This window comes from Polypterus senegalus, chromosome 12 (genome assembly GCF_016835505.1).
Source record: "Polypterus senegalus isolate Bchr_013 chromosome 12, ASM1683550v1, whole genome shotgun sequence".
NCBI classification, from domain to species: domain Eukaryota; kingdom Metazoa; phylum Chordata; class Cladistia; order Polypteriformes; family Polypteridae; genus Polypterus; species Polypterus senegalus.
The window spans coordinates 40,636,084-40,662,172 of record NC_053165.1 but is presented as its reverse complement, the minus strand read 5'-3'; the positions used below and the strand labels follow the sequence as shown (position 1 = coordinate 40,662,172).

The following is a 26,089-nucleotide window of genomic DNA, read 5'->3' as shown; positions in this document are numbered from 1 at the left end:
TGCCTTGTGCCCTGTGTTGGCTGGGATTGGTTCCAGCGGACCCGTGACCCTGTATTCGGATTCAGCGGGTTAGAAAATGGATGGATGGATGGATGGATATATATATATATATATATATATATATATATATATATTTTTTTTTATCTGGGGCTATGCAATCCTTATATGCAGGTAGTAGTTTTAGATCTTCACAACTTTAGAAAAATTTACACGAGACCAGTCCTATATACTTAATTACCCCAAAATAACATCAGATCTAGTTTAGAAGACCACGAAAGTTCTACTATCTACCACACTTATTGGTAACTTATTCCATGTGTCTGTGATTCTCTGTGAAGAAAAATATTTGTAAGGTAAAGTGTTCCTAATGTTTGTGTAAATTTTACTGCTAACAAGTTTACAATTGTGCCATGTTCTTGTAGAACTTAAAGTAACAGTCTTGATACACTGTTAATTCCTTTCATAATTTTCTATCATGTCTCCTCCTAATCTACTTTGTCTTAAACTGAAAAGGTTCAGCTCTTTTAATTTTTCCTCATAACCTATCACCTGCAGTCGTGGAATCAGCCTAGTCACGCTTCTCTGGACTTTTTCTAGCGATTCTAAATCTTTCTTGCAGCCCAAAAACCAAAACTCTACACAGCACTGCAGATGAGGCCTCACCATTGTGTTATCAAGCTTAAGCATAACCTCCTTGTACTTGTACTCTACACATCGTGTTATATAACCTAACATATTGTCAGGAAGTTGATAGTGACAAGTCCACTACGACTCCTAAATCCTTCTCATAAGGTATACTTTCAATTTCCAGACCTCCCATTGTGTATTCAAATCAAAAATTTTTACTTCCTACATGTAATACTTTGCATTCATTTGCATTAAATTTAATCTACCACAAATCTGCCCAAGCCTGTATGTTGTCCAGGTTCCTCAGTAAAGATTTAAAAGATTCTAGATTATCTGGAAGTCCACTTAGCCTGGTATTTTCCGCAAACTTAACTAGCTTGATATTTATATTCCAATCCAAATCATTTAAATACATTAAAAATAGCAGTGGCCCCAGCAGTGACGCCCAAAGGACACCACTCTTAACATCACCCAAAATTGATAGGGTTCCTTGAACCATAACTGTGTAATTCCTGTGTTTTAGCCAATTTTGCACCCCTCTACACACTATACCCTGAACTCCTGCTTCTTTTAGTTTGCTACCCAATCTTTCATGTGGTAGCCTATCACAAATGCTTTCTGAAAGTTAAGATGCACAATATCGTATGTACAACTCTGGTGATATCCTTCTGATGCTTCCTCAGAGAATTCCAGCATGTTAGTAAAACATGACCTCCTTTGTCTGAACCCCTGCTGACTGTTCTTGTAAAACTCCTGTTCTTCCCATGTGATGCTCAGTCTTATCCTTAATAATTCCATCAATTTCAGTGATGTACATTAAGCTCACTGGCCTATAGTTACAGTTGGCCCTTCATATCCACAGGTCCCACATCAGTGGATTCAAGCAACAGCAGTTTAAAGATACTTGAAAAAAATAAATAATTGCAGAAAGTTCCAGAAAGCAAAACTTGAAATTGCTGTTACCTGAACACTATGTTAAATCCTCACAAATGAAGTGAAGGCATACCTTGATGCAGCCTCCCGCCTACCCCAGGGATAACAACAGGCCTATAACCACTGTAAGATTTGTTTGATGATGCAAAGAAAAAGAAGAGACACTTTCCTATAACAATGCTTCTCACTTAGCATCTGCAATTATAAAGCCTCATTCTTCAATGCTTGAAGATCCTCAGCCCACAACCTCCACTAATCCTCACATTAGTATTACAGCGACCTTGTGGCCCCAAACTGTGAAGGACACACTCCTTAGATAGCTGTGAACTGTCCAACTGAGCAAAATACCTAGCGAAGTTGGCTATAAAGGAGTCCCATGAGCAGCAGATAAAGGAGCACAGGCACAGCACTTACAGAGCACTTTTATCACATTTTCAGGCTGCTACAGCCCATCAGGTCGGATGCTTGGCAACCAGAGAGTCTCAGATTTGGACCCTTGGTTTGGGTTGGCTCTCAGAGAGCCAGGAGAAAAGTGTTACATGTGGGTTGCCTCTGACCTGTTTATTGGGGTGAATCCGGACTGCTTGCCTAAGGTTACAAAGGGACAAAGCAGCTGGGAAAGCATAACATCACTGAAGCATCTGTTCAAAATTTGCCTTACCTAAAGTTAAACTTAGCAGTTTTAGTCTTTGTGTCCGCACTCTGCCAAAACACTGAATATTGTATTTTATTATGGTTACTTGACCTTAGCGGTTCAGTCACTTCCACATCCTTAATTTTATCCTGGAATTCTAAATTTAGAAGTTAGAAATTTAGAATACTAAATCTAGACAGGCTTCCTCTGTATTGGTGCTTTAACATACTGTATTAAAAACAGTTACTAATTACATCTAAAAACACCTGTTCCTGTACTTCTCAAATTCGTTTTGACCCAATGGCAAAAGCAGACATATGATGTGATTACGTCAATCAGATGGATACATCTGCTGCATACACTTGTAACAGAATGTACTGGGGTATGACTTGGGAAAATTCCAAAGTTACCAACAAGAACCTTGTAAAAGAACGATGTTATGCACACTTTGAGGATCAGATATCTGCGCAGGAGGAAATTAATGCTTCTTTAACAAAATTTATTAATCAATGCATCATATTTGTCCTTACCTTGATGGCTAATGTGATATCGGCATATGCACAAAAGCCCCCACCTTTGTCACTGGAACAATGATGAAAGCCACCTCCTAAAAGGAGAAAAATAGCTTTAACTATACACATACAATGCACAGCATCTTAAGTGCACATTCAGGGCTGCTTTCAAGCCAAATCAACAACAGCTGAGTGCAAATACAAGGACTGTAATGTATTACTGTTGTCCTTCATCAAAGAAGCCTGTTCTCTTCTAAAATAATACTTAGGGCTGTGAAATCAGATATTTATCCGGAGTCAATGCATCCTGAAAGCAAATGCGACAGAAACAGCACTGTCTAAATATAAAATAATTGATCACTCCATCTCCTTTCCTGTTATTGAGCGCGGCTGAAAAAGGCAAGAGGATACAACAGTATACAACTTTACCAGGGAAGCAACATAAATGCCTATTTACCTTTATAGGGTCTCTTTGCACCACCTACTGGCTGTGCACCACACTGGACAAAGCAGTTCAACCTAACAACTGAATGCGTGGAGGAACATAACAACACAAATACGGTGTCCCACATTAGTAATGAAATATTGAGGCCAAATTTGCACATTTATTTTACACACAACAAATATGGCTGGTGCACAAAAATTTAAATAGGACAAAAACATTAGCTGGGTCTTTGGAGTCAGAAAATCTCCAAAGCAATAATCAGTGCATACACGTGATGTTTGGGAGTATAGCAAGAAAAACAACAAAGACCATATCACCTGGTCCCATTAAAAGTTCCAGTAACATTTGGCAAACTGTAGGCTTGAATTTGTTGTCTGAAGACAGTAGAGACAAATATCAAGTTTATTGGAGCATACTTCTCATCTTGTCTGTTAGTGTTTTCTACAAGGTTTCAAAGAAATATTTTAAAACAAAAAATGTTTCTTCTGTATCTTGTGCAGCAAACTTTGTTAGGGGGTTAATAATGGGCCACATTACAAGACATAAACCTCTATTTAGCACCAAACATTGAAAGGTCAAATTAAAGTCTGCAAAAACCTACAGAAATAACACAAGAGAAGATGTGAATGGATCCTGAGGGTGGGTCCAAGTTATAAAACAAACATAGTCTTCCTATTTTACAGAATGACCCTTTCTCAGTAGCTTTTTATTCAAATTCCCAAATAACCTATGCAAACATCTTGTTCATAGCTCCCTTTATGATCAAGAACCTCTGTCCCAACTTAGCACTGTATGCTACTAAAGGGGCTACTTTATTAAATGCAACTGTATCTCCCAACAATTCAGACATTGCTTGTCTCTCTAGAAGCTTCAAAATTGCAAAGCAGGCCTTATGACTTTTATTAAAATAATAATTTATTGTGTTTCCTGCAGAAAAGTGCCTTCCATTTATATAAGGTAAACAGGTGGGTTTACAGAGTGATTCAGGAAGCATCTTATAAACATTTTTCAAGCTTATTGGAGCACATTTCATTTCTCAGTTGGTGTTTCCTGACAGTGTTTCAAAGATATATGTCAAAATACAACAGCTCAACTCATTCTTAAAACTGGTTCACACATTTCCTCACTGAACAAATAACTAACCTCGTGACTTCAGCCTTTGTCTTATTTGATTGCTACTTTCAGCACCCACCATTTTAATTTTCTCTTGTTTTGTTCCATTCTCTTTTCCTTGCTTTGTTCAATTATATATTTTACCTACTTCTTTTATTTCATGCATTTACTTTTAAGATTTAATGTTTTGTTCTTTTTTCCTTTATTGCTTAGCCTCGGATTAATCTTCAACTTTTTTTTTTTTTAGTTTTGCAGATGCATGTTGAAGCAGCCCTCTATTAACTCATATTTATATGTGACTAATATCAGGTCACACATACCATATTGGTCATTGACCAGATGTTTTGTAATTTTAACCAAGTCTGTTCTACAACTTTTGCTTACTCTATTTTGGTGACCAAGTATGCCACCCATAATTATTTAAAATAAATATGAGTGCCAACTAGTGCTGGGAGGTATACCGGTTCATAACGAAAACCGTTTTTTATTTTTGTTATGATATGGATTTTTCTTATACCGCAAAACCGGTTTAAATCTAATCAGAGAGGATGATGAGACGACCTATAGGGAGGAGGTCAGACTCCTGGCAGAATGGTGTCAGGACAACAACCTCACCCTCAACATTAGCAAAACTAAGGAGATGATAGTGGATTTCCGCAAACAGGCAACAGAGCACAGCCCCATCTACAGTGCATCCGGAAAGCATTCACAGCGCATCACTTTATCCACATTTTGTTATGTTACAGCCTTATTCCAAAATGGATTAAATTCATTTTTTTCCTCAGAATTCTACACACAACACCCCATAATGACAACGTGAAAAACATTTACTTGAGATTTTTGCAAATTACTTAAAAATAAAAAAATGGAGAAAGAACATGTACATAAGTATTCACAGCCTTTGCCATCAAGCTCAAAATTGAGCTCAGGTGCATCCTGTTTCCCCTGACCATCCTTGAGATGTTTCTGCAGCTTAATTGGAGTCCACCTGTGGTAAATTCTGTTGATTGGACATGATTTGGAAAGCCACACACCTGTCTATATAAAGTCCCACAGTTGACAGTTCATGTTAGAGCACAAACCAAGCATGAAGTCAAAGAAATTGTCTGTAGACCTCCGAGACAGGATTATCTCGAGGCACAAATCTGGGGAAGGTTACAGAAAAATTTCTGCTGCGTTGAAGGTCCCAATGAGCACAGTGGCCTCCATCGTCCATAAGTGGAAGAAGTTTGAAACCACCAAGACTCTTCCTAGAGCTGGCCAGCCATCTAAACTGAGCGATCGGGGGAGAAGGGCCTTAGTCAGTGAGGTGACCAAGAACCCAATGGTCACTCTGTCAAAGCTCCAGAGGTCCGCTGTGGAGAGAGGAGAACTTTCCTGAAGGACAACCATCTCTACAGCAATCCACCAATCAGGCCTGTATGATAGAGTGGCCAGACGGAAGCCACTCTTTAGTAAAAGGCACATGGCAGCCTGCCTGGAGTTTGCCAAAAGGCACCTGAAGGACTCTCACACCATGAGAAACAAAATTCTCTGTTCTGATGAGACAAAGATTGAACTCTTTGGTGTGAATGCCAGGCATCACGTTTGGAGGAAACCAAGCAAGGTTCATCATCAAGCCAATATCATCCCTACAGTGAAGCATGGTGGTGGCAGCATCATGCTGTGGGGATGTTTTTCAGTGGCAGAAAATGGGAGACTAGTCAGGATAAAGGAAAAGATGACTGCAGCACTGTACAGAGACATCCTGGATGAAAACCTGCTCCAGAGCACTCTTGACCTCAGACTGGGGCGATGGTTCATCTTTCAGCAGGACAACAACCCTAAGCACACAGCCAAGATATCAAAGAAGTGCCTTCAGGACAACTCTGTGAATGTCTTTGAGTAGCCCAGCCAGAGCCCAGACTTGAATCCGATTGAACATCTATGGAGAGATCTTAAAATGGCTGTGCACCGACATATCCCATCCAACCTGATGGAGCTTGAGAGGTGCTGCAAAGAGGAATGGGTGAAACTGGCCAAGGATAAGTGTGCCAAGCTTGTGGCATCATAATCAAAAAGACTTGAGGCCATAATTGCTGCCAAAGGTGTATAGACAAAGTATTGAGCAAAGGCTGTGAATACTTACGTACATGTGATTTCTCAGTTTTTTATTTTTAATAAATTTGGTAAAACCTCAAGTAAACGTTTTTCACGTTGTCATTATGGGGTGTTGTGTGTAGAATTCTGAGGAAAAAAATGAATTTAATCCATTTTGGAATAAGGCTGTTAACATAACAAAATGTGGAAAAAGTGATGTGCTGTGAATACTTTCCGGATGCACTGTACAATGGAGGTGAGGCTGTGGAGCAGGTCAGCAGCTTTAGGTTCCTCAGAGTCACCCCTCACTGATGGCCTGAAATGGTCAAGTCACACTGTGGCAGTAGTCAAGAAAGCCCAACAATGCCCTCTACTTCCTTAGGAGAGGAAGGCTCGGATGTCATCCACAACTTTGTGCAGATTCTACAGGTGTACTGTGGAATCCATCCTGACAGGATGCATCACATCCTGGTACAGCAACTGCTCAGTTCAAGACTGCAGAACTCTGCAGCGTGTGGTGAATACAGTACAGCAGATCACGGGCACACAGCTCCCTGCAATCCATGACATCCACACTACACGCTGTCTCAGGAAAGTGAACTGTATCAGGCGGGACCCCAGCGACCCTGCACTGTCACTTTTCACCCTCCTCCCATCTGCGACTAAAGTCCATTCAGACGTGCACCTCCAGGTTCAGAAACAGTTTCTACCCAACTGCAATCATCCTCATGAACAATCAGTAACCCTGTGTCACCTCCACTGCTACCTGCACATATACTTCTGCCACTGTCTCTATTTATTCCTAGGATTCTGGTTTTACTTATTTAGATTCATTTATTTATTTGTTTTTTTTTTTTTGTCTATGTTCACTGTCTGCGGGGGCACATGCAAGCAAGCATTTCATTGTACAGTACATAGTACTTGTACACATGAAAATAAAGAGTTGAATTAAATAGCCTAGACAACGTTTAAGGGGGGACCTTTTTCACTGTTACACCGCTAAACACACATGCAATGAAGTACGTGCGTTAATGAAGGTATTGAGCGGTGAAAATGGACAGAGAACATTCTGAAACTGAAGCAGACGATAAAGTTGATCATGATGACACAGAAGAATTTTTCTGAAAAAAGGAGCCATGTCTGTTGTCTGGAGATTATTTGGTTTTAAAAGGTCAGATGTGGACCAAACAACTATTTGCTGCAAATGCTGTCAAGCTAAAGTTGTCGCCATAGGCAGCAACACGAGCAATTTGCTGCACAACCTTAGCCGCAAACATGCTTTGAAGTACCAGTGCTTTGGACACTGGTTTCCCACAGCCATAGGTATAAAATAGTTATTAAAATAATAAACTGTTTTAAGAAATAGTACCATATTACCATAGTAATAAGAAATGTACAATGAATTTGTGTATAATCAGTTTTCTGTTATCTCTATTATCAGTCAGTACAGGTAGTCCCCTACTTACAATGGTTCAACTTAGATTTTTCGAAGTTACAGTGTCAAAAGCGAGACAATAATTTATATAAAATTGTGTAAAATTTAAATTTTTAAGTTGGCACGGCAAGCAAACTTTTCTGTGGGCCGAGCGATGCAGTATGATAACATTACCAGAAACTCTCACATTGTGAGATGCCTCAGGCTAGCTAGCGATTAATAGAGATTAGTGATCTTGTTGTTACATCACTTTTCGATACGCTTTTGCTAGAAGGAAAGTTAGCTTTGTTGATTTGACCTCGATTCCCTGCATGTGCGTAAGTAGCGAAGAGCAAACAGCTTCTAAAATGGCATGTGGAGAAATACCAAAGTTAATGCTCAAAGCAAAATAATCCATGGATGACTTTTTGCATATTATCAGTGAATTGGGGTCTGATTTGTCGGACTCCAATTTTGATGCAAGTGATCTGGAGATGGAGATCAAAAATGAAAGTGAGGTACCGGGATCAGCTGATCGGTCCCCAGCTGATCATGGTTCTGAACATGTTCCTGTAGCTGATGCACCCATAGCTACGTTCGCCTGGGATGACTGACACTTACGATGACACGAGGTACAAACCATATTGCATCTCACTGCAATGGTCACCCCTGCGCACCTGTCACACAAAGATAGCCAGGCAGCGTGTCCACGGTGCATTCCAGCTGACCCAGCTTGAAGCAAGGTCCATACTAATGTAATTTGTCTTAATGATGGTTCAGTTTGTAAAGATGTCATCACCAAGTTGCACTTGTTTTATTTTATTTTTATTTGTTGAATACTGTGTAATGTGCCTGGGCTTGAAGCCCTGAAGTAATAGTATTATTACTGGAAGTTGCACTACTGTATTATTTATTTTATTGTTATTATTTATTAGTTTAAATATTAAGCAGTTTAATGATGGTAAAGTTGTTTAAAAAGTCACTTAACGTGTCAGTGGACAGAGATTGTTAACATTAACAGAAAGTGTTGTTGGTTTACAAAAAATATTCACTATTTATTCCTTTTCTAAGACATGTTCAGTGCAATACAACTTTTGACAAGCACCTCTGGGTATTTTACTAAGTCTAAATGCCTCTTTGGATGGTTGAAATTATTTTGTCAAAATTATAGTTTAAGCTGTTTGCAAGATGTGTTCAATAAAAAGGTTTTATATTTTGACTCCAACTGTCATGCAATGTGATTCCTTCTCTTCATTAGTGCCACCCCCTTGAAAACTATCAATTTATGGGGCCATGCAAACCTGTATTGATACTTGTGTGTACATCCATCAATTTTCCATTAAAATGTTTTTTTGTACAATGTACAATTCTCATGACAGTGGAGTATGTTATTCTTAGACAGTAGTAATACCCTTGGAAAATGTGGTTAACATCCATTCATGCATGGGAAGAAAATACCATTGAATGGCGTGAAACCGGTATAATTTTGAAAAATACCGTGATATAGAATTTTGGTCATACCGCCCAGCACTAGTGCCAAGTATCACCACAGAAAAGCAGAAATCACTACAGTTTGTAAACAATTAAGGGTGTTGCATTAAAGTTTAATTCATAATGATAAATATGCATCTGATAAGTACTGTACTAATATATTTCTAGTAGTCTGGATAATTGAAAAGAACATAGCAATGCAAATATGAATGTCCTAGGATTCCACAGTCACATCACCTATGTGCTCTCTGGCAGTGAAATGAACATTTTCTCACAAAATGCATTTGCATTTCTAGATACCATGTTTGATTGATGGAGCCTCTCAGCATGAAAATGAGTAAGAAATAACACAACACATCTGTAACGACAGCAAAATATTTTAATGAGGGAAGGTATTTAGTCTTTTGCTCCAGTTAAGTTAGCTGGTCACTACTTTAACAGTTTCAGGTTTCTCATCCAGGCACTTTTATTCCACTGACACTTTTGCTCTGGGTAAAAAATGTCTCTTCTTGTCAGTCTTCGATAAGAATTACTTTACATTTTATTTTGCAATAAATCACTCCAATATCATTACAGCTCTGGATACAAACCTACTTACTTAACCTACAGGTAATACTCATAGAAGTTTCTCTTACCAACATTGATTGCCCATCCTCTTTCGATAGCTAGCTTGCCCGCCTAGAAACAAACAAAATAAAGGACTTTAATAATCTTCCCACAAGAGTGAACCAATTTGATTTTGTCACAATCTAGTTTGTTCCTTTTTTTGGTCTCACAACAAGAGGTTCATAAGCAAGATGTGAATCAAATAATTAACTTTCACAAAGAATATATCTGAGGAGGATAAGAAAATCAACTCTGAGTCAAGCTACATTTTTAATTTGAGATTCACAGCCTAAGTAATAGGCTTGTCAAGTTCTAAAAAGCAGCCTTATCAAAATGTGTGATTTAACAGAGCTGGATATACTGAATTTGGGTTCATAGAGCAAAACTCCTGAACTTCCTAAAATCATCTGGCATAGCTGTGAGGTGACAGTTACTCGCTGACACCAGAAATATTCCTTATTATATACTTATGTTAAATCTAGGGATAAGAAGTGACTATAAAAATATGTTAGAGTTATGTGACATATGTAATTAGATTAATTTGGTATGGTTATTAAGACTATGCATCCAAGATTCAATGCTCAATCAAATATGTTCTGTTCTTCTGTTGTTTTAAATAATAACTCAAAAAACAAGCTCAGAAATGAAATAGAAAAATCGAATGGACATTGGGTTGTTAACTGTATTGCCAACTTCTCATTTTAGTAGCATATCTTTTGTGTTATCTTGTAGATTACATATAAGAAATAGTAATATGCATCCCTCTTAGGATTGTGACCCTGGCATATTTCAAAGTTCTTTGGGTATTGAGTGATGCAACAAACCCACAAGTCAATCAAAATCAATTAATCCCCAAGTGTTTCCCACCACAGCACAAGTACAATTAACACTAGAATTACCAGAGCCTACGAAAAAACTCGTAGATCCGTCCCACCTTAAATCGCTTCTTAAAACCATTCTCACCTCTCCGCCAGCCTCCTTTGTCCTGTAAATGTGCCGATAAAAACAAACTGCAAGCAGCCGGCTATTCCAACCCCCCACCGACTCAGAACGTGCACGAACTTCTCTGAGCTCATGCCTCGATTATCTGGGAGTGAAGTGGAGTTTTAGAGTGGAAATAATAGATTGTTATTTGGAACACATGCATTTCATGTGTGTTCCATTTCTACAGTGATCTGTGTAAACACAATGTTAAAACAGAAACTTTTTCATATTTTAGTAATAAATGTTACAAAATGTAGACATAAACTATAAAATGTGTGAAGCCTGACAATCAAAGAGCAAATAAACACTTTTATAAAAGGTTCAAGACTTTTACAACAGCTTCCGTGGCGTACTGGTAAGATTTCGTCACTTAGAGCCCAGCAGACTTACTGTACTTCAAGAGATCCGAGTTCAAATCCCTGCTGGGGAGAAAATGTATTTATTTTTAACCTTCGCCGTTCTGCCTGCCTGAACTCCCTGTCTATCTATATAGTAATAACAGTATTTTTATTATTATATAGGAGCTTCCCTGTCTGCCTATCATATAGTGCCTTTCCTTCCTACCTATCTATATATCTATCCCCTTAGCTGTTTTTTATATATCTATTATACAGTGCCTTCCCTGTTTATTTATATATCTAGTGCCTTCTCTGCCTGTCTGTCTGTCTGATTGCATATAGCACTGAACTTACTGCTCTGTACTATTCTGTCCTCTGCATGTCCTGGAGTACAAAAGAAACACCACCATACAGCAACATGTGCGAACTGGCAATTTCGGGGAAAAAACACGCGGTCACTGATTACAAACCGCAAGATGAATGAAAGAGGCAATATACGTAAAAACATCATCGCACTAATGCAATATTATTTGAAAACGAACAGCATCAGATCGGGTTTAAATATGCGCCTGATCTGACACTGTTCATTTTCAAATAATATTGCATGTACTGTGCGTTGAAACTGCTGCACTGAATAAGCTGACTCCTTTTGTAGCAGCGTCAGCGTGTATTCAAACCTGATCTGATGCGGTTCATTTTCAAATAATATTGCATGTACTGAACTATTTTAGAATAAAAACATACATTTGATTTCAGTCAGTATGTAAGAGCCAGTGTAAATGCATGATAATTGTAAAGGTTAGCTTTTTTTTTTTAATTCAGTTCCATTCTCTCAGTCGTGTTCACGATCCCCCATCTGACAGCTGTTTTCACATAAAGACGCGTTATAGCTCGAATGTGATTTATTTGGAGACGCGCTATAGCTCGAATGTGATTTATTTGGAGACGCGCTATACTCGAATTTTATTTATACAGGGAAGAAAGTACAATGTCAGGTGCTCATTCAGTGTAATAGGAACCATAGCACAGAGAGATGTGTACATTGCAACAAGTACACATGTTGTGAATGTAGGAAGGGTGTGTGGGAATTGTTAATATTTGAATGTTATGATTTTATATAGCACGGATCGGAAATCAGCAGTTCTTAGCATTGCACCACACAAGCTGTCGTATCAACCGCCTACTATAACTTGCTTTATTTTTTCTTCACTTATAGTCTAGAATAAAAGTGCACTTGTTTTGTTATACTTGTACACCAACATATGTTCCTGTGTTTGAGTGACACAGGCATGCTCAAAAAAATAGACGTGTAATGCCAAGAAAAGTGCACGCAGGCATTTCAGTTCGCAAGCATTGGTACGAGAATGCAGTCACAAGTACGCTGCAGAGCTATAGTGCATCTTTATGTGAAAACATCATTCTCAAATAGGGAAGGGGGGGAGAGAATAAAAAGTGAATTAAAAAAAAAAAAACTAACCTTTACAAGTATCATAAATTACACCAGCTGTTACACACTGAAATCAAATGCATGTTTTTATTCTAAAATAGTAAGAATAAGAGCAGTTTACTTCTCAAAACTAAATCGTGCAGGATCGAACTCATGACCTTTTGAATACTAGTCAGCGGCTGATACCATTACGCTACCGTGGCAGCTGTAGTAAGTATATGTCAATGTGGCATGCTAAGGCGGCTTTTTTCTGCAGTTATATTTTTGAATAAAAGCATACTTGTTCTGTTATATTTGTACCTTTTGTGAAAGTGTTTGATATTTGAACTTCAGGTTTCATACATTATATAGTTTATGCTTACATTTTGTCATTTACTACTACAATATGAAAAACGTTTCTGTTTTAAAAATGTGTTTACACGGATTACTGTAGAAACGGAACACACGTGAAATGCGTGTATTCCAAATAATGATCTATTATTTCCACTCTAAAACTCCACTTCACTCCCAGATAATCAATCAAGGCATGAGCTGGGAGAAGTATGTGCACGTTCTAAGTCGTTGGGGGGATGGAATAGCCGGCTACTTGCAGCTTTTCTTCTATCAACACATTTAGATTAACAAAAGACGCTGGCGGAGAGGTGAGAACGGTTTTAAGAAGCGATTTAAGGTGGGACGGACCTACGAGTTTTTTCGTAGGCTGTGGTAATTCTAGTGTTAAGCACAAGCACACTACATTACAACTCTTTTCTTTCTTTTCTCTCTGTCACTGCCTCCTCCACTCTAAGTTATAGCCTGCAAAATCACTGACATGTGTGTTTATGTGTGTGTGTGTGAAAATTTGAGAAGACACACGGATTTATGCAAATATTTCAGCTCTTCTTTCAGGCAAAACCAACAGGTCAGAATGAAGAACAGGGAACAGAGAAAGAACAGCAGGCTGCGACAAAGCAGAAGAATTCAGAAATATCTGACTATATGGCAAAAAGAAAGCATAACTTTTTGGTTTCATGGGCAAAATAATTTTTTTTGGTTGGAACATGATAAGGTAATCTGAAGAGTGCCTGCCCGAAGGACTACCAGGGATTTTGAAATTTTGTGAGCGTTGCACAGGATAGGCCTGGAAGACCAAAACGGGTAGCAAGTGCATGATGGTAAAAAATGGTGGATAATTCTGTTTGGGATGAGTTCATTTTGTACCTCTAGAAGGCATTCTCTCACATCACAGTGTGAATGGACTGTGACCTCAGCAGTAGAGTCAGTTGCCAGAAGCTCTGGCTGGTTGTTTGTTGGTGCTTGTCATAGCAGTGAATCTAGGATCTATCACACCAGTGGTAAAGAAATCTGTCTAATTGAAGATCGAAGCCTTCCATACAGTATTAGTTAGAGGGATTCCAGGACTGACCAAGAGGTACCGGCAGGTCAAAAAAGCAGCAGCTTCTGCAATTAATGGAGTGCAAGCCAATGTGTCGGTTGATTTTCATGAGGAAAATGAGGATGAGTTTTGGACAGCCTTACTGTACCAGTCAGGAAGGGCAGACAGAAAGAGATACCCAAGTCCTTTTAGACAAGGATAAGGAAACATTAAACTTTAATTGGGACATTGTTGACAAATGTATCATGTGGGAATGAAAAAACTTGGTGGATACACTCTTGGAGTAAGAGGAAAGGCCAGAAGCATGAAGAATTGGTTGGGGATAAGTCTGTATCTGTATTTTTACTGGTATGACTCTGTGTTTAAAGCTTTCAACTTTCACTCATAAACTCAGCCATTGCATTAAAACTGACATATCTTTATCACTTTCCACATTGCTAACTACTATAGGAACACATGTTGCATTTATTTAAATGCAAATTTATATAAGACAGTACTTATAAGATTTCATCACAACCATGTCAAATCAGATCGTTTTTGTTTTCAGAAATGTAGAGTAAATATACTAAGGGTTACTTAAAACATACTTGTCTTTATCTTAAATATTAGGGTGAATTATTTTAAAGAGTCTCAAAGATAAATAAAATGATTCATTTCTGCAACTTTTGTGTTTTCTTACTATTAAAGTTCATAGTGGTAATGTAAACTTATTTTAAAACAAAACTAAAAAGGGAATCAAATTAATACAGTTACATATTCATAAAAAAGTTAATATAAAGTGAAAAACTTAAAACTATAAAATTAATTAGTATACAGTTTCTTTAACCACTAGAGAGTGTGGTGTTTAATGTAATGATATTTAATAAACACACCTTTCAAGTTGGAAATAAAATTCAATTTAGAGTATTTTTACCCTCATAAAAATATAATTAATCAATTGAATCAAGCTTATATTAATTATAGAAGAACAGACTACAACTTGGTACCAAGATAGCTTCTGCTTGCCCAAGAAGGGAATGGTCATATTTTTTCTTTTACTCATTAAACAAAAATAATCAATCTTCCTTCAAGACTGGAAGTCTGATTAGAAGCAAATACCCCCCTAAAGGCACACATGTCACTCATCAATATGTAGTTGAAGTAAAGCTCAGAGTGGGTCCTTATCCAATCATTCCCTTAAAAGAGAATGAAATCATCATGTATCTCTGACTTCAATAGTGTTTAAAATCTGTTTAGGTAGCAAGGAACAAAAGCAGTTTGAGATATTATGATAAAAATAAGAAGAAACAGCTAAGACTTTTCTCGGAAGAAGCACTGTTCTTGTTGCAGCATCACAGGCATCAGAAGTTGTACTATGATAGAACTCCTAACACCTTGGTATAAGGTATTAGTTGCCAAAAATTTTGAGAATGACACAAGTATTATTTTTCACAAGGTTTGTTGCTTCAGTGTTTTGAGATGTTTTTCTCGGATGTTTCTATGGTATACTAGAGTAGTATAAGCATTTCATAAGTTTCAAAGGCTTTTATTGGCAAGTCCATTAACTGTATACAAACAGTCAATATTTGCAGTGCTGGCCCTTCTTTTTCAAGACCTCTGCAAATTTCCCTGTCCTGTCAATCAACTTCTGGGCCAAATCCTAACTGATGGCAGCCCATTCTTGCATAATCAATACTTGGAGTTTGTCATAATTTGTGGGTTTTTGTTTGTCCACCCACAAGTTCTCAATGGGATTAAGGTCTGAAAAGTTTCCTGGCCATGGACCTCAAATTTCAATGTTTTGTTCCCTGAGTCACTTTTGCATTATGGCACAGTGCTCCATCATGCTGGAAAAGGCATTGCTCATCACCAAACTGTTCTTGGATGGATGGGAGAAGTTGCCCTCGAAGGATGTTTTGGAACCATTCTTTATTCATGGCTGTGTTCTTAGGTAAAATTATGAGTAAGCCCACTCCCTTGGGTGAGAAGCAACCCCACACATGAATGGTCTCAGGATGCTTTACTGTTGCATGACACAGGACTGATGGTAGCACTCACCTTTTCTTCTCCGGATGCCCCAAACAATTGGAATGGGGACTCATCACAGAAAAGACTATACCCCAGTCTTCAGCAGTCCAATCCCTGTACCTTTTGCAGAATATCAGTCTGCCCCTGATGTTTTTCTTGGAAAGACGAGGCTTCTTTGCTGCCCTTCTTTACACCAGGCTATCCTCCAAAAGTCTTCGCCTCACTGTGCCTGCAGATGCACTCATACATGTCTGCTGCCATTCCTGAGCAAGCTCTGCACTGGTGGGGCCCCACAGCTGAATCAACTTTATGAGACGGTCCTTACGCTTGCTGGACTTTCTTGGGAGCCCTGAAGCCTTCTTCACAAATATTGAACCTCTCTATTCTGATCAATCAGCATGACAGAGTGATCTCCAGCCTTGTCCTCGTCAACACTCTCACCTATGTTAACGAGAGGATCACTGAAATGAGGTCAGCAAGACCTTTTGTGACAGGGCTGAAATGCAGTGAAGATGTTTATTTCTGGGATTAAGTTGAAATTAAAGGGGGATTTTGCAATTAATTGCAATTCATCTGATCACTCTTCATAACATTCTGGTGTATATTCAAATTTCCATAATAAAAACTGAGGCAGCAATCTTTGTGAAAATTATTATTTGTGTCATTCTCAAAACTTTTCCCCACAATTGTATGATCAGCATATTAAAACCATTAAGAACAGGCTCATCAACTCAATCAACAGGTCAATAATCTGAGTTGGCAACTGCATAAATCCATTTCAGTAGAGAGACTACACTGATTAAATTAAATCAAATACCTATGGTTCAATGCCATTTTTTACAATTTATATATGGTTTAGTACCAGTTATGTACCTGAAGCACCATATAAATTTACAATTTTTAGTAAATTAACATAGAATACACATCTAATGCAGCAGAAAATATCATTGTACTCAAGATAACATGGCATTAGATTGATTAGCACTGCTGCCACTCAACTCCAAATCTCAGCCAGGTCACCATCTGTGTGCAGTTGGCATGTTCTAGTCTTGTCTTCTATTTATGTTTAGTCTGTTTTATTTATGGATACATTCATTAAAATATAGCAAAGAATTTAATGGTAGAATGTCATATTTTTAGAATAAGCAAAAAAATCTAAATGAGGAGATTCAGACATTTTTGAGATAGAAGGATTGGCTAACAATCTAGAATTCATTGAATCATTACAAAGGGACTTTCTAAAGCCAAGATTAATAATAGCATATGCTCCACCCTGGTGATATCCTTTAGTTGCTTCCTTATAGAATTACAGTATGTTAGTAAAACACGACCTCTCTTGTCTGAACCCATCTAATTGATCAGTAAAACTCCTGTTCTTGCCATGTGTTGCTCAATCATATCCTTAATAATTTCTTTCATTAATTTTCTATGTAATTCATGTTAAGCTTACTAGCCTATAGTTACTTGAATATGCCTGTACGTACACCCTTTTTTAACCTCCTTAGTGTTAGACCCGAGTGTTACTCGGGGTGTGAAAACCGTGCTAAAAGCGTTAGTCCCAAGTGTCACTCGGGCAACTGTACAAATGCATCTTGCGTATTTAGGGCCCTATGATTTCTGCGATATGGAAAACATGGACGCAATCACGGAATTAACACATAAAAACGGATTTTAGATTTAAAAACAGAAATGTGCAGAATTTACAGACTGAAGGGGTGACTGTTAGAAAACTTCTCAATAAATGAAACAATTGAATAATCTGTAGTTCTGTCATTCAGATACTATTTTCCAGTTTGTTGTTTTTCAATTGAATGTAATTCTTCTGAGAAATTCAGTCGTGCCTCTATCTGTTTGTGCTCGTGTTTCCTGTAGGTTTTCTCATTAAAGGTTAACTAGCTGCACAGAAATGTTGAAGCAAGCAGTATCAGATACCCTAACTATGAAAAAAAAAAAAATAAAATAAGAAACACAAGCTTAAGTGCAAAATTGAGGGCATAACAATATCCCGGAGACTTTTACAAATCTGGACAACAACTTTTCTATAAGGTTTTGCCAGCATACCATAGACTACACAAGAAAAGATTCTTTGGCAAGTCAGACATACCACTTGAAAAAATGACAAGGATGAGTCCTTTCTTTATTAAGCATTGTAAGCAAGGAGGTGCGCTGCCAGAAAATGAGAGCAGTCTTCGTCAAACTCATTTGCCCCATGTCTTTGAACATAATATGGACACCATTCTCTGAAATAAAATTTATGTTGTAATTAATGAAACCACTGATAGCCGAGAGCACATAGTTCTCAAAATATTGATTGGAAATTATATATTTGTCTGTATGGTAATTTTTTATGTAGACAGTTCTAACTGTACATGAAACTATTTTTAATGGGTATTAACAGTCTTTCAAGTAGAAAAATGTTATATGATAATATAATATAAGCTGAGTTTTTCAGCACCCAAAATGTGCTGAAAAACGTCACCCTCGGCTTATATTCGAGTCAAGCCAGTTTCCCTTTGGGTTTGTGCGCGCTGATGATTTCCGCACGTGTTCAGTCTCTTCCTGTGCAGCAAGAGAGGGAGCGCAATACACACAAACACACGAGCGAGAGAGAGAGAGACACACACACACACACGAGAGAGAGAGAGGGAGAGAGAGAGAGAGACACACACGCGAGAGAAAGAGAAAGAGAGAGCTGGCCACATAAGGCTGAGAAGGCAGTTAAAGAATGCACCAGGCTTGTTTTTAAAGAGACAGATTCGAGCACTGTTTTAACCTCTTTGTATTTAATGAAGACTTTTTTCTATTGGATTTTAACCTCCACTTCACTTCTGTTTACAGCGATCGGTTCGTAGCGTGCATTGTTGCAATGTTACTTTTCTTGGTGGTTTACTAAATTATGGATTTTTCAAATGTAAATTTTTTTCCCTGTGCTTTAAACTCATTAAAAAAGTGATCTTAGCGAGCGGTTCATATCGCTATACCTCAAACTCTTGCAGTGTTAGTTTTCTCCGGTGTTCAAGGTTTTCTCAGTGTCATTCAATGTTTTTTAGATTCGTTTACTATTACGCTGTGCATTCTATAGTATAATTAACTATATTTGTGCTCAAAAATCTTTAAAAAAATATATATTTACATACAATTAATTTGTTTCAGACCGTACGAACTGTACTTAAATACAATCCTATGGGGGAAATTACTTCGGGTCACGACCAAATCGGGTTACGACCAGAGTTTTGGAACGAATTATGGTTGTGATCCGAGGTTCCATTGTACCTGGTTTGGTCTGCGGGCGGTAAAAGAACTGCTGCAGGCTCTGTGTGGTGCTGTGCAGCCTCTGTGAGACTCATTCCAGGCTGTGTGCTCAATTAATGAGCTGATGCCTCAATTAATGTACGGTAATTTTATTGGTATTTATTTTGATTATTGAAACTTACCAGTAGCTGCTGCATTTCCCACCCTAGGCTTATACTTAAGTCAATAAGTTTTTCTAGTTTTTGTAGGTAAAATTAGGTACCTCAGCTTATATTCGGGTCAGCTTATACCCAGGTATATACAGTATTACTGTTATGACGCTGCAGGGCTCTTGAAATTCTAAATGAGAAAATGCCTCCAAGAACTAGGCTTAAAGGTTACTGTGGGACCTTGAGAAAAGAAACAAGAATCAAAAATCAAGAATCAGCCTGCCTTAAACTCAAGAAGCACTCGGCATGTCCTTTACAGGCCAAAGCACAGGCTGAAAAAATCACTACAACTTCACAATGCATGTGACAGACAATGATAAACTTCTCGCCTAAGTTACAGAAGAAATTTTCTTGAATTTTTATAATTTATTGATGAAAAATTCTAAAATAAAAACAACAAGGCAATGGCAAACAATTCCAGTCTGTGATCCACCAATAAAAATCGAAATCCAGAGCAATAAATTCAGAATCAGAATATCAAAAACAACACATACTAGAGTTGTACTCCAGATTTATAGATACAGTCAAACAACACACATTTTTACTACTTTCACAGCATTACCCCTGAGGCTTAAACATGCCTTTAAAGTTCTAGGGATGGTCCCACAGCTACAGCTTTAGGAGGCCCTGCCCCCCATAGGCTCAACATACAGGGAACACAGCAGATAACAGACAAAATAAATTTATTAGTAATATTTAAATAATACATAAATATCAAGAAAATTGTCCACAAACAGGATGCTTCTTCACACAGGCGTAATACTTTTGAACTGAAGACCTGCCACACGTCCTTATGCACAGAGTTCTGTTTTAGTTCAAAAGTGCAATCCCATGTGTAAAGGCTTACTGTTTGTGGACAACTTTCATTTTATGGAGTTATTTATTTAAAAATGTTTTAGTAAAAAGTACATATGGATGAGTTGACTTGTGAATTATGCAACATGAACAATATAAGATTTTTTCCTTGGACGTTTTATATTCTTTCCTATTGTCCAGTGCTGGTTGCCAATGGGTACTGCTCTATCAGAAACTTTGTTCTTACTCCACAAAATCGTGAGATTACATTTTTTAGGTAACACTACAGAGTACATGGGACAAGTAACATAAAAAAAATCTAATTATTTTGGGTATTCAATTACCATAAAACTTTTTTGTCCATTTTGAGATAGAACATTTCAAAGTTTCCTATTCTGTTGTTTAAATCAAACCATCTTGATGAAACACAGGTATACATGGGCTAAAGTTATCCTAGCACTACTGAGTACAAGGCAGAAACAGCACTAGAAAGGTCATTAACAAATTATTTTTGGTGGGATGTGCAATGGGGGCATTATTAGTAGATTCAGAATGTAACTGCTCAGTTTTCAAGGTTATTATAACTAGCTACCATTAAAGGTGAATTTGTGAATATATTAGAGCTATCACCTTTTTCAATTAGTATACAGTCTTAGGGCTCTCACTTTAAACATACTACACTGATGGACACTGTGAACTACTTTAATCACTGTAAACTAAGCATAACTTTTTTTCAGATGTCATTAGAACACTGACCCAATTTTGGTAGTATGTGTTACTGCAACTAACAGTTTTGGATGCCAGTCTTATTGAACCATAACCTGCAATAGTTGCTCTTACTGTATGTCTAAAAGGTATCTAGTAACTTACATGCAAGTTTCAAGAAGGAAACAGCAAGTTCCTTACCTATAGGTGTGCCACTTGTCAGAACTGTCAAATGTAAAATGGCTTCAAAAATAATTTATAACAAAAGAATTTGATGACCTCACAAACAATAAAATATTTAACACTGATATAGATTAAGAGAAGCCAAATGCTGATACTATTCAGAGCATATCCACAGTGAAAGAATATGAGCACATACACCCAGTCTTTAAGTGTATCTGCTGGGCGAGTAAATAAGACATAGTGATACAATAAAGAGGTACATGATAAATAAAATATGATGCACTTATTAATTTGTGTACTGTAATAAAAGCCAAAGTCTTTTTTTATTTTTAGTGGAGACTGATAATTATTTACAAATTACTTGAAAAAAAAAAACATATTGGCTTAAGTTTCTTAATGTTTAAATACAGATCTAGGAAGAAGTTTTTTGTTTCTAACACACCTCAGCATGCATTTGTGCTTTGCTGACCAGTGAAGTCCTATGGGTAGCCACTATCAACTTCCTAATAACCCTTTTAAATAATCTCATTTGGTGCAGTGCAGTGGACTTCACTAACTCATTCGGTATTCAAAGAATATGCACTTCACAAATTTAGAGAAAAAAAGAAAAATAGATTAAAGTAAGAAATATTATTTCAATAGGAAGCAAATTAACTTGCAAAACATATTAAACAGAGGAATAATAGGAAAAAGGCAAACTACATTAGAGAAATTCTGCTATCATTGTAACAAGTATATCCCTATAGGCAGTGTAGACATGTAATGAAGAACCATTGTGTAGAAGGGCCAAGTGTGGTATGCTGACTAGTGTCACAATCTAGCTACCAACACCGACAATAACATCTGCTCTGGAGGTATTAAACCACTACTCCAATAAATTTTAATCCATGTCAACAAGCTCCTTGCTCTTCATATGGTAACTTTCCAAACTGACAAAATTACTCTGAGGACTTCACATTCAGTGGCAGTTTGTAATACGAAGTGGTGGTGTGCCTCCCCGCCAAATATTTTAAAAATGCTACTTATATTAATTAGGTGAGATGAGATAAGACGTTATTAATTCCTAAAGGGAAATTTGGGTGTTCTAGCAGCTCACACAAAAATGAAAAATTAAACAAGTACATAAAATTAAATAATTAATAAATATATAATATAAGGTGAAACAGATAAGGTATATAAAAAACATACATACCAAAAATAGTGATATATTACAAATCACCGGTGATAAATTCAGTGCAGTATTACAGTAATAAAATATCTGCAATACATGGATAAAGTGTCTAGTTATGAATAAAGTACCAGTAATTACTGAGTCTGGCACCGCATGCATACAATTCATGAAATAGTCCAGTAAATGATACATGGATTAAAGGCCAGAGTTTTACAGTCTGATAGAAGCAGGAGGAAAAGACCTGCAAAAATGTTACAGTCTGCTGCTCACTGCACTCTTTTGGCTCTGCAACAGTTTTTTCTTGTACTATGATTTTTTTTGGTCATATATGTGACTAACAATCCATTATCCTATCCTACATACTTTAATCAAGTTTTATACAATGTGCCCTTTTCTTTCCATAGTTAGCTGGTTAGAAATTTCACTTTAATGAATCTTTAATTTTCATTTTAATTGAATTAAATAAAATCTTTTATGGGTGCCCCACAATTTTATTTTTAGTCACATATATATTGTTTACTTTCTAGTGTATTTTTGTATAAAATCATGTCACTTAAAAAAAATATATATATATATATATATATATATATATATATATATATATATATATATACTGCTCAAAAGAATTAAAGGAACACTTTTTAATCAGAGTATAGCATAAAGTCAATGAAGCTAATGGGATATTAATCTGGTCAGTTAAGTAGCAGAGGGGGTTGTTAATCAGTTTCAGCTGCTGTGGTTTTAATGAAATTAACAACAGATGCACTAGAGGGGCAACAATGAGATGACCCCCAAAACAGGAATGGTTTAACAGGTGGAGGCCACTGACATTTTTCCCTCCTCATCTTTTCTGACTGTTTCTTCACTAGTTTTGCATTTGGCTACAGTCAGTGTCACTACTGGTAGCATGAGGTGATACCTGGACCCTACAGAGGTTGCACAGGTAGTCCAACTTCTCCAGGATGGCATATCAATACGTGTCATTGCCAGAAGGTTTGCTGTGTCTCCCTGCAGAGTCTCAAGGGCATGGAGGAGATTGTAGGAGACAAGCAGGTACTCTAGGAGAGCTGGAGAGGGCCATAGAAGGTCCATAACCCATCAGCAGGACCAGTATCTGCTCCTTTAGGCAAGGAGGAACAGGATGAGCACTGCCAGAGCCCTACAAAATGACCTCCAGTAGGCCACTGGTGTGAATGTCTCTGACCAAACAATCAGAAACAGACTTCATGAGGGTTGCCTGAGGGCCCAAATGTCTACTGCGCCTGTGCTCACTGCACAGCACCGGGAGCTCAATTGGCATTTGCCATAGAATACCAGAATTGGCAGGTCCACCACTGGCGTCCTGTGCTTTTCACAGATGAGAGCAGGTTCACCCTGAGTATATGTGAAAGACGTGAAAGGGTCAGGAGAAGCCGTGGAGAATATTATGCTGCCTGTAACATCGTTTAGCATGACTGGTTTGGTGGTGGGTCAGTGATGATCTTGGAGGCATATCCATGGAGCGACTCACAGACCTCTACAGGTTAGACAACGGCATCTTGACTGCCATTAGGTATCAGGATGAAATCCTTGGACCCATTGTCAGACCCTACGCTGGTGCAGTAGGTCCTGGTTTCCTCCTAATGCACGACAATGCCCGGCCTCATGTGGCAAGAGTATGCAGGCAGTACCTGGAGGATGAAGGAATTGAAACAATTGAATGGCCTTCACGATCCCCTGACTTAAACCCAATAGAACATCTGTGGGACATTATGTTTCGGTCCATTAGGTGCCGCCAGGTTGCTCCTCAGACTGTACAACAGCTCAGGGATGCCCTCATACAGATCTGGGAGGAAATGCCACAAGACACCATCCGTCGTCTCATTAGGAGCATGTCCCGACGTTGTCAAGCATGCATACAAGCTCGTGGGGGCCACACAAGATACTGAAAAGCATTTTGAGTAGCAGAAATTAAGTTTTGAAAAAATGGACTAGCCTGCCACATCTTCATTTCACTCTGATTTTAGGGTGTCTACACAATTGAGCCCTCTGTAGGCAGAAAACTTTTATTTCCGTTAAAAGACTTGGCATCCTTTTGTTCCTAAGACATTGCCCTGTCGTTATTTGTATAGATATCCAACTTCATATTGAGATCTGATGTATCTAATGTGTTTCTTTAAAGTGTTCCTTTAATTTTTGTGAGCAGTGTATATATATAGTGACAGATAGGGGGCGCTATCGCTCCCTTGAACCCTTGACCAAGACGTCAGACAGGAGGTAAAAGTCCAACTATTGACTTTATTAACAATGTACAGTGCACAAAGCACCCTCCTCTTCACAATACTCATTAAATACTACCAAATACACAATAATAAATCAATCCTCCACTCCCAGACACGTTGCCACCCTTCCACCCAGCTCAGCTCGTCGTCTGAGGATTCCCACAGTTCTTTTATAGTCCCTGACCCGGAAGTGTTTCCCATCCTTCAGCCCATGATTCCTTATCACTTCCGGGTCAGATAAAAAGTCCTTTTCTTCACCCCGGAAGTACGTCATTCCTCTTGTCCATGTGACTCGGACGTACTTCCGGGGCGTAGGGCAAATAATCTTCTCTCCTCCCTGCACCTCCGTCTATCGGCCCTTGTGGTATCCAGCAGGGCTGAGAATGAAAACTCTACTGTCCATAAGTCCCTGCTGGTATTTCGGGGCACCTCCATGCTGCAGGGAGGGCTCCACCTGGCGGTCTGGGGGTATTGGCCGGGATGACTGGCCGGCCATAGACCACTATATATATATATATATATATATATATATATATATATATATATATATATATACTGTATATATGAATATGTATATTTTAGCCACCCAAACGCAACACAGTCCTTGGCATGTTACAAAAACCTTGATTTGGGAGGGAAGGTGATTTGACAGAAATTATATTAGCAAAAGGGTGGAATTGAACCAACGATCTTATAGAGAAACGTGTCATTCATTCATATTCATTTCTCATTGTAGAAAATCGTAACCACAGTGAAACCTTACACATGTGAAGTACTATTCGAGAATCAAACCTTCAATCTTCCTTAGAAAAGTCCAACACTTCATCCTCTGAGGCAATATCGATCACCAAATCACTGAACATAGTATTATGCCAAACTTGTATATAAATAATAAAAAATTGATAAAATAAAAAAATAGTTTGAGAACATTGGTCATGAACCTATGAACATTTGATTGAACATCCAGCATGCTAACCACTAGACAATTCTGCCTAACTGAAATTTTGAAGTAATTTGACAAAACCAATATCAATGCATTTGTCTACACTGGTCTTGAACCATCAATTATTTCATCGAAAATCCAACATGCTAACCACTTGACTAACACCATTAATTTTTCATATAAATGTGTGTTGGCTAAAAGCACTATATACATGTTGTCATGCAGGGCATTGGAGGATTCCTCCAAGGCTTTAGTAAAGGTACATAATAACCCACCAAGACGAGAGGGGGGCCTACTGCTGCAGAGCAGAGCACGAGACTGACTCCAGTATATGATGAACCCTGGAACAGGGAGCATCGCGTCTTCGCGCTTTGTTTCTTTTATTTTTGTTCAGTTTACTTCATCTGGCGACGAATAAAAGGGATGGCTCGGTTGGCATCTGAAATATCTGACTTATTCCAGTCTGACCTTCCACCACCTGACCACAATGTGTAATCGCTAAAAATATAAGGAGATAAGAAATTTAAATTTGACGTAATTAACATACAGATCCTGTGTCAAAACT

The 26,089-nt window shown here is 38.0% G+C and overlaps 1 protein-coding gene across 5 annotated transcripts in view; it reads right to left on the bottom strand.

Moving 5' to 3' along the window:
• hdac11 (histone deacetylase 11) overlaps positions 1–26,089 on the bottom strand; it is a 166,591-nt gene that overhangs the window by 72,765 nt on the left and 67,737 nt on the right. For all 5 annotated transcript variants that reach the window (XM_039771237.1, XM_039771236.1, XM_039771234.1 and 2 more), the window contains 2 exons: positions 9,884–9,926; positions 2,725–2,801 (listed from right to left, as the gene is read on the bottom strand). In XM_039771237.1, coding sequence (XP_039627171.1) covers positions 2,725–2,801; positions 9,884–9,926 — 120 coding nt within the window. The remainder of the gene's footprint in view (positions 1–2,724; positions 2,802–9,883; positions 9,927–26,089) is intronic.